Raw genomic sequence first — 12149 nt, 5'->3', positions numbered from 1 at the left:
CTAATCCTCCAACGTTAATCTACTAACTCTCCTGACTGCTTTGTCGGACAAAAATGGCGGATTATGATTGGTCAGATCGTCTGTCAATCAAACTCCCTGTGAAGGGTCAATTGGATTGCAATTGCATTTTGGTGCCACTAGATATGCAGAAATTTGCCTGTGGTGTAAATCCAGCATTTAATGTTGTTTATGTGTCTATGTGGAGTTTTTAATCTGCTTTAAGACAAACCATGTGTAAGTTCATAAGTCGACAGCATTGCTGAGTATTTCCTCCTTAAAACTGCAGTGAACCAAAGACAGTCTCAAACACACGCTTTGAAATCGCTGGTGTTTCTGACGTCACAAACTACCTTGTAACCAATCAGATCAACGTGTGATCGTCAACCAGTGGATCTCTGAGCTGAGTGAGTGAGTGGAGGCGGGGCTCATTTGCATATTCATAGAACCACGCATACTAAATGAGGCAAGGGTGTCGAGTTACATTCAAGATATTTTAAGGCAATTTTTTCAAGGAAAAACATTTTGGTGATCAAAGATGAGTTTTAAGAGATAAAATGATTGACTACAGAGGGACGTTAAATATAAAGCTTTAAAAACCTAAACATAAAAGTGCCTTTGAGCAAAAGCAAACCCACCAGTATAACAATATGCATATTAAGGACAACAAGTCAACAGCATCATGTGTCCGATTTACCAAACACAAGGAGCGAAGGAACAGAGTAGATAAATGATTGGACTTCAATTGCCACGAAATGCATCCGTCCATTGAAACAAAAACAAAAAAAGTTCTGAGTGCATCTTTAATTATTGTCCCTGTTGAGCCACGCCTTAACTTCTCTCCATCATACGTACTCCTTAAGAGGAAGGGTGCTGGTGGTGATAGTTTTGGGAAGATCGGGAGCAGAAGGCCTGGAGTTTGCAAAGCTACGACCCATGTACCCGCGTCTATACCCTCCTCTCTCCATGTGTGGACAAGTGCTGCTCAGAACCGCGCCGCTAATCATGAGGATCACCGCGGACGCCCATCCCAGGTAAATCGCCTGACCCAGCTCTCGCTTGTGCTGGAGGGGAACGTTAGGGTTGTAGAAGTCTTGCACCACAGTGTTTGCAGTCCAAGAAACCGGGACTAGAACGCACAGGCCCGTCAGGATGAAGAGCACCCCGCCGGACAGCGCTATACCCGCCTTAGCATGACGATCATCCCCGGCGCACGTGGTGCACTTCATCCCACAGCAAGAAACAGTGCAGGATAACCATCCCAAGAAGATAGCGATGCACATCAGCGCTCGAGCCGCCTGGATGTCGGGCGGGAGAGCCAGCATGGAGTCGTAGGTCTTGCACTGCATGTGGCCGGTGGTCTGGTAGATGCAGTTCATCCAGATCCCCTGCCAGACGATCTCCGAGGTCAAGATGTTGCTGCCGATGAAGGCCGTGACCTTCCACTGGGGAAGCGCGGTCACTGCGATGGCCATCACCCATCCGGTCACCGCACAGGTGAAGCTGATCAGCTGCATGCCCGTGTTCACCATCTCGCCACCCTCTGAGTACCACGCCTCCTCGGGCCACAACCTCGACGACACCTTTACGCTGCAGGGGCTCCAACTACGGATAATTGCCTCAGCCCTACTCGGCCACAGAGGTCGGCACGCTCGCCAATCCTCAGCCAGAAGCGTCGCTCAGTCCTCCTCGAGAAATCTCTCAAATTTCTCAATGCAAAATTTTGTTTTAGTCTGTCTATGGGTCACGTTTGCCTATCCTAGAAGGTTCCTTGCCAGATTTGTCTCAAATTTCTCAATGCAAAATTTTGTTTTAGTCCGTCTATGGGTCACGTTTGCCAATCGCTCAGTCCTCACTGAAAGTTCCTTGCCAATTTCGTCTCAAATTTCTCAATGCAAAATTGTGGCCCAGTTTGCCAATCCTCAGCCAGAAGCGTCGCTCAGTCCTCCTTGAAAGTTCCTTGCCAGTGTCGTCTCAAATATCTCAGAGCAAAATTTTGTTTTAATCCGTCTTTGGGTCACGTTCGCCAATCCTCATCAACTAGTTTTGGTTAGTAATTCCTCACCAGATCTCTTGGTTTGGTCTTTCCAATTTCTCAAAGCAACATAACGTTATTCTAGCCGGTCACGTTTGCCAATCCGTCTCGGTCAGCCCTTCTTGAAAGTTCCTTGCCAGTTTTGTCTTTCGGTTTTCTCAGAGCAAAGTTTCGTTCTAGTCTGTCTTTTGGTCTCTCAGACTAGTTCACTTTCGCCTGGTCTTTTTTTGAGGTGATGAATAATTGAAGAACTCAGAGCCCCGCTGCCACTCGTCTCAACTCGCATACACGGGATTGATCAAACTTCAATGAGAGTCCCATCCGGAGGGTAGAAGCCGGTCTGGCACCACTGTAAAGAAAGATCCACTCTTATCGCAGGGACATGTGTCTCTGTTGCCACCCAGTCCGGTGTTGCCTTTCCCAAATGGGTCACGCCGATTGAATTTGATACTCTGACGTGGCTGTCAAAGATGCATTACTTCCAAGGACCCAACAAACGTCAAACAGTCTAACCGATGGCAAAGCCCTCTGTAAATTATCCAACAGTTTCGTTTTAAAAGTGTATTACACCTGTAAGGATAGAAGCCGTTGAGGAGTAAAGACGTCCTTTTCAAGATCTTTACGTTGGGTCTACTGCTCTTTTCCAGAGCAGAAACAAAAAGGTTGCTGTGCTTCAGGCCAATTGCGCAAAGACAAAAGCGATTCAACAAAACCTTCACAGGTTGGTTGGTTGCGTTCAGAGTGGCGATCGCCAATTGGGCGGCCCGATAACCCTTACAGGTGATTCAAGTGTGCCAGTCTGGAAACACTGCTGAGCTAAGCCACTCTCAACCTGAGAGGAAAGCAGCGGATGGAGGGATATAAAGGCAGACGGAGCGAAACAGAGGTGGGAGGGAGGGCGAGCGAATCAATCAACACAAAGACAATCTATGAGCCATCAACAATACGCCCAAGCCTTTTGAAGGGCCGTGGCAAACGAGTGCTAGCTTTCCTTTATGAGACAGAGAAAGAAAGAATGTTTTTGGCCATTTCTGACAGCAAGATCCTTACACTTTGCAACAGTATGCACGTCGATTGTTTTTGTTTTTTTGTGATGGATGCATTTCACACACACAAAAAAAGAGTGTGAATTTCCATGTCTGTGAAATTGTAGGGATATTTTTACAAAGGTACAAATTGACCGATTACAGCAGGTTACCTTGCAAGGTGATTTAAAGAGGAATTATAAGGTTTTTATATTTAGGGGATACTTGCATTTAAAATTTGTATTTGCTAAAGAGACTAATAAATGGTTTCAAATCATGTCATTTCGCCCTTGTTTTGTCCGGCTCCATGTGCAGACATTAGCGTCTGCGGTGATGAATTAAATATTATGGGTACAAGATCCCTGGTTTAAGTTTCCTTTCTCTGCCTCTCCTTGGCAACAGTGGTCATGACAACAGCACAGGACACGGGAACGAGAGAGGGCACGCGAAACAAAGAGAGCAGACGAAAGGGTGACGGCCCACAGAGAAGCTCTGGAGAGGTTTAACAATCATACAAGGATGCAGAATTTGAACAGCTGTGTGATAAAGAAACGTGAGCGCAGTAATATCAACAGCTGATCTGTAGGCTTCAGTCTCTGCACACAGAACGCAGTTCTCGAATGACATATATTATACTATTATTATTATTATTCAAATACATACTTATAGTAAGTACATGTAGTTGCTTAATATTACTCAGTACTTAAATATATAATTACACAGTAACAATGACACTTGTGTAACCCTTTATTTTAAGTTGTCCTTGATAGTGTAATTATATATTTGAGTAACAGTACTTAACGTGTACTCACTATAGGGTTAAACTTAGGAGTTACTGTTATTACTAAAGTACATGTAGCAAGTTTACTGTTATTACTTCAGTATATGTAACGTAACAAGTTTGTTATTACTAAAGTACATGTAACATGTAACAAGTTTACTGTTATTACTAAAGTACATGTAACAAGTTTACTGTTATTACTTCAGTATATGTAACGTAACAAGTTTGTTATTACTAAAGTACATGTAACACATGTAACAAGTTTACTGTTATTACTAAAGTACATGTAACAAGTTTACTGTTATTACTTCAGTATATGTAACGTAACAAGTTTATTACTAAAGTACATGTAACAAGTTTACTGTTATTACTAAAGTACATGAAACACATGTAACAAGTTTACTGTAATTACTTCAGTATATGTAATGTAACAAGTTTACTGTAATTACTAAAGTACATGTAACAAGTTTACTGTTATTACTAAAGTACATGTAACAAGTTTACTGTTATTACTTCAGTATATGTAACGTAACAAGTTTATTACTAAAGTACATGTAAAAAGTTTACTGTTATTACTTAAGTACATGAAACACATGTAACAAGTTTACTGTAATTACTTCAGTATATGTAATGTAACAAGTTTACTGTAATTACTAAAGTACATGTAACAAGTTTACTGTAATTACTAAAGTACATGTAACAAGTTTACTGTTATTACTAAAGTACATGTAACGTAAGTTTGTTATTACTAAAGTACATGTAATAAATGTAACAAGTTAAATGTAACAAGTTTACTGTAATTACTAAAGTACATGTAACAAGTTTACTGTAATTACTAAAGTACATGTAACAAGTTTACTGTTATTACTTCAGTATATGTAACGTAAGTTTGTTATTACTAAAGAACATGTAATAAATGTAACAAGTTAAATGTAACAAGTTTACTGTAATTACTAAAGTACATGTAATAAATGTAACAAGTTAAATGTAACAAGTTTACTGTAATTACTAAAGTACATGTAACAAGTTTACTGTTATTACTAAAGTACATGTAACGTAAGTTTGTTATTACTAAAGTACATGTAATAAATGTAACAAGTTAAATGTAACAAGTTTACTGTAATTACTAAAGTACATGTAATAAATGTAACAAGTTAAATGTAACAAGTTTACTGTAATTACTAAAGTACATGTAACAAGTTTACTGTAATTACTAAAGTACATGTAACAAGTTTACTGTTATTACTTCAGTATATGTAACGTAAGTTTGCTATTACTAAAGTACATGTAATAAATGTAACAAGTTAAATGTAACAAGTTTACTGTAATTACTAAAGTACATGTAACAAGTTTACTGTTATTATAGGAGTACATGTACTGTAGTAATAAAAGCAAATTTGTTATGTACTTTAATAACAGTAAACTTGTTACAAATGTCACATGTACTGAGTACTGAAGTAATAACAATAAACTTGTTACATTTATTACATGTACTTTAGTAATACATTTGTTACATATACTGAAGTAATTACAGTAAACTTACATGTACTGTAGTAATAAAAGTACATTAGTTACATGTAATAAATGTAACAAGTTTACTGTTATTATTTCAGTATATGTAGCAAATGTAACAAGCACATGCTGAACTTAAAATGTTGGTCTATTGCATTAGAAAATCATTTGTATTTAAACATTCAACAAAGAAAACCATTTACTCTGGATAGTGCTGCATCACAACAGCAAGTTCTAGATATTAGCAGGCAATGCCATCTAGTGGCTTGGAAATCAATCTATTTTTGGAAAAAGTCCCTTAAAAAACAAAAGTTATGATAAATCAACTGTACTGTACATACTGACTTCAATAATGACAGGACACATAGGTGTGTGTTATAGGCATAAAATACCAATTTATTACTTTGCACAATAACACAAATATTCCCTGCAGGCTAAAAAAAAAAAGGAGGGGAGATTTTTTTTTAAATGTCACCAAGCAATACAGCAACTGACGGGGCACTCGAACGGAGAAGCTACAGGCGTTCCCCAGCAGGTCAAAGAAACAGCGCCCGCTATTGCTATCGGACAAATCACACAGCTCAGAACACGAGAATAGAACCGCACAAAAAAAGCTACACACCAGTTATAGAAACAAAAAAATTAAATTATAATACACATTTTTCAAATAACAAAGCCATATATATCAAATAGGAATTTAAAAAAAATCATGCTCTCTTTAAATCGGGGCAGAGAATGGCTTAAAAACAAAACAAGAGGTTAAAAGAGGTAATTCTTTCGCAGAGAGAAGTGTGGAGGAGCCACCAGGGCGGCGCCACAGAACAAAGGGGGAACCAGAACGAAAGGGCGAGGAGGTCAGTCTTAGTGACCCGGTGATTGAAGAAAGTACCTCGTTTGGGTTCGAGCGCCCAAAGACCGAGACCCTCGCCCCTTCAGCCCCCACATCTGTCCCTCAGAGTTACTGACATTTACAGAGAAAACTTTAAAAATCCCGGACAACACCGCTACTCGAAACAGTCTCACTGTATTTGATTTACGCATAAAAAAAAAAAAAAAAGAAAAAAAAAAAAAAACGAAATTTCCGCGCCGTAATAAATATTTCATAACAATACTCTGGCATGCAGGCGAGCACAGTTTAAATTTGAACATTTTTCCACATAGCCTAAAAGAGCTAGTCCACCATATGCACATTCCCACTGATTGATACAAGCAAAATAAGTACATAAACAAACGTCAATAAGATTCCAACCAACAGCCACATCGACGATTACAGCTTCTTAACTTGTTCTGGGTTTCGGGTTATATTGCTTTGCAATGATATCATGATAGAAACTGTCATGTAACAATTTAGCGCACCGCCTAAAAAGGACACAGACATACACTACTCAAACGCGGTATTCTCTGGAAGCCATGACTCGAGTAACCCATTCGACGCCTAAATCCAATTTATTGCATGTGTCTTGCCCGTTTCCTCCTCTTCCTCTTCCTCCACGGGGCCAGCGTTCACGCCGCCGACAGGCCGGGGCTCAAACTCATTCATAGCAAACCTGCTGCTTTACGGATGGTTTATTACAAAAGGTTTTTCGGAGAGCGTCCTCCCTGACGAGGCGTGCGCGTTGGAGACCCTCAAACCAAAGGCTCCTGTGTCTTCATGCACGGTGTCCTATCTTTAATACGCAAGAGAACGTCCATTCAGATTCATATCATCGATTCAAGTTCATATACACACACACACACACACACACACAGAGATAAGTAATAAACACACTTAAAGTGTAAAATTCATATAACTGCTGAACATTGCTAACTCCGCCCTAAAAGGTTCAGATTTGTCACTTTCTTGCCATTAACTTGGAGTTGAAACTCAAACGGATCATCTCAAACGTGGAAAAGGACAGACCGGAGCAGTTTGGGCCCTCACAAGAAATTAAGCTTTATAAAAAAAACCCACAATGCCTCCTAATTAGTTACGCGACCGATTTTCAGACAACTGATCAATATCGACATTAAAACGACAAGAACGACGGTTTATCTACTCTAACAAACTGTTAAAGTTTACCACAAAAAACATTTATATTAAACTCTTACAAATCTGATTTGAATCTTATGTATAAATGCATAAAAGAAGGGAGAGTGCTGTATGTTGCAAGCCGAGTCTGATACTGTGCAATGGCCAAACCTTTCAACCCTGTAAAATAATAAAACCATCCGAACGAGAACATCAAGCGCGTCCGGTCTCGCCACGGGCAGAGCGGCACCAGAACCGAGCCCGGCTAGCCCACGGGTAATGCTACTGCTACACAAAACCATCAGCTTATGAAAGCCCGTTGTGGAATATGCTTATAGAGTTGTAAATATTTATAGAATTTTTTATATATCTTTGTGTGAGTTAATATAAAAAAACGAGGCATTTACAGCAGTTCGCTCCTAGATTTCCCTTTACAATTCAGTGGCCTGCCATGAGACATGAACTCTCACTCTCACACACACACACACACACACACACACACACACGCAAGCACACGAAACGGTAGCGGGTAATGGGTGTGTATACCCAGGTCACCTCGTTTGTAAAAGACTGAGAGGAGAGTCCAAATACAACCATAAAAAGGAGACAAAACAAGTACCCCCCCCCCCCCCATACATGCAAGCCCCGCCCCCGCCCCGCCCTAATAGACATGTGACAAGATTCAGCCAATGGTGGCTTGAGGTAAAAGTAGACAGAGTCCAGCTTAGCTAAGAGAGCCAGAGCTGCCCTGACCAATGGCGCAGGTTTGCTCACACTCAGTGTATATTACAAATTAAAAACATTCAAAAACAAGAAAAGGAAAAGTTAAAAATGGCTCAAATTGATTTTTTTTCTGTGTGCATTGGAGGCCAGAAGCCTCTCAGTGCAGGACTGCTGGTAGAGGTTGGTTCTTCCAAGGCCTGTATATATATCGCCTGGATCGACGGATGAGTTTCAGAGCGGCTTGGCTGCAGACGACGCCGCGATAGAGAGAGAGAGAGAGAGAGAGAGAGAGAGAGAGAGAGAGAGAGAGAGAGAGAGAGAGAGAGAGAGAGAGAGAGAGAGAGAGAGAGAGAGAGAGAGAGAGAGAGAGAGAGAGAGAGAGAGAGAGAGAGAGAGAGAGAGAGGAGTGTAGAAGAGCGCCTCCTGCTGGCCGGCGTCAGGCGAAGTACATGGTGTGCTGGGTGTCATAGTGGATCTGGACCGCCTTGGCCAGCGCCTGCGGGTCTCGGCCGTTGCTCTGTCCTGACACGTGACTGCCTTCAGCACTGCAGAGAGAGAGGGATACAGAGAGCATTAAAGAGGATCTATGATGATCTTTCCTCATCTTCGTCTTTCTTTAGTGTGTTTAATGCTGCAGTTTGAGCATGAAAAGGGTTTCTGTAGTCGCTCCAGCGGGAGTGAAGGTCCGTGTACACCGGGTCCGAAACTTTCGTCCGTCATAAACTAAACTCAGATCGGGGTTTGATTTTCTGTGTTTTATTGTGAATTGTACTTTTATGGCGTTTCTTTGTCATTTTTGAAGCTCCTTAAATCCCCATTTTTTGCCTTTATTGTGATAGGATAGTATAGAGTGGACAGGAAGCGAGGTCGGAGAGAGAAGGGGGGCGGGATCGGGAAAGGTCCACGAGCCGGGATTCAAACTCGGGTCACCTGAAGCGCACCGGTGCTATATGTCGCCCCATGAGCCTATCGGTGCCGACATCCCCATTCACTTTCATTGCATGGAAAACCGTTAGTGTTTTTCTTACAGCAGGGGCAAACACAAAACATAAAATTGGTCAAAATTGGTAAAAACACGTCACAATATTATCTCATAATAATAATTTACACGCAGAATAAAGGGGCGGGGCCTGGTTGAGTGAGTTTGTAGTGTGTTGAACTGGCGGTTATGGTAAGGGGCGGGACATTTCCCAAACACACTCGAAGCACTCGACCAATCACAACACACTGCTCCAGCCGACCAATCAGAGCCCAGTGTGCTTTTCAGAAGGAGGGGCTTCATAGAGACAGGAAGTAAACAGGGGTGTGTTTCACAAAAGCACCAACCGAACTATGGTCACAAGTTCTGTCGTTACAACATAGAAGAGCGATTTCCCGAAACCAAACATTCGCAAACAGCGTCGCAAACTTGCAAGCTGTGGTTAGAAGCAGTTTCTTGTTAAAATGACATGTGGACACAATAAGCAAGCTAACATTCAGCACATTCTATGTCTTTCATCCCATTCAGATATTAATAAACACCTGCACGTGATGTCATCAACGACAGTTCTACACTAACGCTGGTTCAGACGACAGGGGGAAACAGTCTAGCTAGTTAGTTTCTACAACGATGCATCGTACTGGGTGGTTAAGCAGTGCGTTAACTCACCAGAGCGTTACTGACAGACTGGGAGGAGAGGTGCTGCAACTATGTCAAATATGGAAAAAAATATTGCTTTTTTTTAACATTCGTGCATGAAAACCTATTCTAGTAGAGCCCACAAACAAAATCAACACTTCATAGGTCCTTTTTTTAAAGAGTAGTTCACTTTACAATGAAAATTAGCCCATGATTTACTCTCCCTGAACTCATCCTAGGTGTGTATGACATTCTTCTCTCAGACGAACACAATCAGAGTTATATTAATAAACACCCTGACGCTTCCGAGCTTGATAATGCCAGTGGATTGCAGCCATGAGTATGAAGCTCAAAAAAGTGCATCTATGCATCATAATAAAAGTGCATTATCATGGATAGATGCACTTTTTTGAGCTTCATACTCATGGTTGTCCACTGGCATTATAAAGCTCGGAAGCGTCAGGGTGTTTATTAATATAACTCTGATTGTGTTCGTCTGAGAGAAGAATGTCATACACACCTAGGATGGAGTAAATCATGGAGTAATTTTCATTTTCCCTTGAACTTCCCAAGCGCCTCCTGCTTTGGTGTGGACGTACCTGTCGTGGTCTTTGTCCACGAGGTGGTAGCGGGCCCTGAAGGCCACGAGCCGGGCGTAGTAAGCAGGAGCGGGGATGGAGACGGAGCGCGTGCAGCGCACGTATGTGTGGCAGAGCTGGTACGTCAACAGTTGCAGTTCGTCGGCGGTGAAACAGTTGTCGTCCCACAAGACGTGATAGTGAGACGGGCGGCTCGTGCCCTGTGGGAGGAAGAGGAAACGCAAACGCATGAAATGCCATGAATGGACAATTAGATAATCAGGGCTCGTACAGACACTGTCAAATGAAATTCCAGGACTTTAAGCACTACTTTTTTTGGTTTTTAAGGACTACAGTCAAAGATCTCACTTATCAAACATTTACATTTATTCATTTAGCAGACGCTTTTATCCAAAGCGACTTACAAATGAGAACAATAGAAGCAGTGAAGCTAACAATAGGACAACAATATACAAGTGCTGTGACCCTTCCCAGTTTAATCCAAAGCAGTTTTTTAATAGAAGAGAAAGTGTTAGTGTTAATGTATAAATTACACAATATCTTCATTATCTTTCAAATTCTACAAAAAGATTATAGATAAATAAAAAAATACAGGCTACTAATAAAACAAAATTGTACAAATAAATAAGAGGCGGTGTTAAGTCATTTCAAAAATGGGGAAATTTGCAGGAATGTGTTATTTTGCAGATAAAATGCAACACAGAAAAACATTTCAACTATAGCGCGTCAATCTTCCCATTTTTAAACAGGAGGTTTAATAATCAAATAATATAAGGATATCATTATTTTATTACATAAGAATTTATTCTCATTATGTGTATCATATGTAGCATATGTATCAGACGGGCAGCAGCGTTAATTTAGCATTAAAATATTTGATGGTTAAATAAAAAAATTAAACACTTGGTCTATATATACAATGTCTTCCAATAATTTAAGCACTTTTCAAGTACCCATTCAGGAATATTGCAGTTTTTAAGGGTTTTCCAGGCTTTAAATTTCAAAAAGTCAAATTCAAGTATTTCCAGCACCTTGTACAAACACTGGATAATTCAACGAATCAGCAGCCGGGCTGCGGCTCACCTGGATTCCAGCGTGACTGCACAGGTAGAAGTCGAACTCTGAGGGGTGTGTGATGGTGCTGTCCACTGTAGTGCCTGCTGGGACATTCCCACTCTTCCCCACCTGAGGCAAGGCAAAGAAACTTGAATGCAAGATTTGGAAGTGAATGCAGTAAATGTTATCAGTCCTTGGTTTATATAGTTGCTCTGAACTGCTTTTGAATGGTAGTGCACACTTAAAGAATGACTTCACTTCAGAATTTTTTAATTTTCTCTCCTCCACATCATCCAAGATATTCACGTCTTTCTTTCTTTCTTTCTAAGGTTCTTGAGGAAAACATTCCAGGATGTTCCTCCATATAGTGTCTTCAATGGGGTCCAACGGGTCGAAGGTCCAGATGTGAGTTTCAGTGCAGCTTCAAAGTCTCGACACGATCCAGCCGAGGAATAGGAGTCTCATCTAGACAAACCAGCGGACATTTTAGAAAATAAAATCAACATTTATAAACTTTTAACCACAGATGCTGGTCTTGCTCTCGCTGTGATACATTACGTAATCAGGTTGAAAGGTCACGCGGGTCAGAAATGTAGATAGGGTGAAAATCTCCCTCTCATTTTCTCCTCCAACTTCAAAATCGTCCGACATCGTTGTTTTACCTTTTATTTATTTATTTGTTTTGTAAAAGGCGTTTGACTCAGTCTTTGCACGTTCTCTTTGTAAACACTGGGTCTGTTCTTACGCCTACGTCACGCTTGACCTTTCAACCTGATTACGTAATGTGTGTCGCAT

At 40.9% G+C, this 12149-nt stretch overlaps 2 protein-coding genes across 10 annotated transcripts in view; both read right to left on the bottom strand.

The window, feature by feature from the left end:
• Positions 1 to 841: 841 nt before the first annotated feature.
• cldn35 (claudin 35) lies at positions 842 to 1529 on the bottom strand (the record flags this gene model as incomplete). Its single annotated transcript, XM_081376185.1, has 1 exon — positions 842 to 1529. One exon carries the CDS (start codon positions 1527 to 1529, stop codon positions 843 to 845), a length of 687 nt encoding a protein of 228 aa, XP_081232311.1. The 3' UTR covers position 842.
• A 4190-nt stretch (positions 1530 to 5719) lies between these two features.
• ago4 (argonaute RISC component 4) overlaps positions 5720 to 12149 on the bottom strand; it is a 29599-nt gene continuing 23169 nt past the window's right edge. For 5 of the 9 annotated variants that reach the window (XM_081377226.1, XM_081377227.1, XM_081377229.1 and 2 more), the window contains 3 exons: positions 11382 to 11483; positions 10299 to 10498; positions 5720 to 8626 (listed from right to left, as the gene is read on the bottom strand). In XM_081377226.1, the coding sequence (XP_081233352.1) occupies positions 8518 to 8626; positions 10299 to 10498; positions 11382 to 11483 (411 nt within the window). In that variant the 3' untranslated portion in view covers positions 5720 to 8517. Of the gene's footprint in view, positions 8627 to 9729; positions 9769 to 10298; positions 10499 to 11381; positions 11484 to 12149 lie in introns of all 9 variants that reach the window. The other 4 variants (XM_081377232.1, XM_081377224.1, XM_081377225.1 and 1 more) reach the window with 1 other exon arrangement.

This window comes from Scardinius erythrophthalmus (genome assembly GCF_964197995.2).
Source record: "Scardinius erythrophthalmus genome assembly, chromosome: 10".
Classification (NCBI taxonomy): domain Eukaryota; kingdom Metazoa; phylum Chordata; class Actinopteri; order Cypriniformes; family Leuciscidae; genus Scardinius; species Scardinius erythrophthalmus.
The sequence above is the reverse complement of the archived record's forward strand: the minus strand, read 5'-3'. Positions and strand labels throughout refer to the sequence as shown.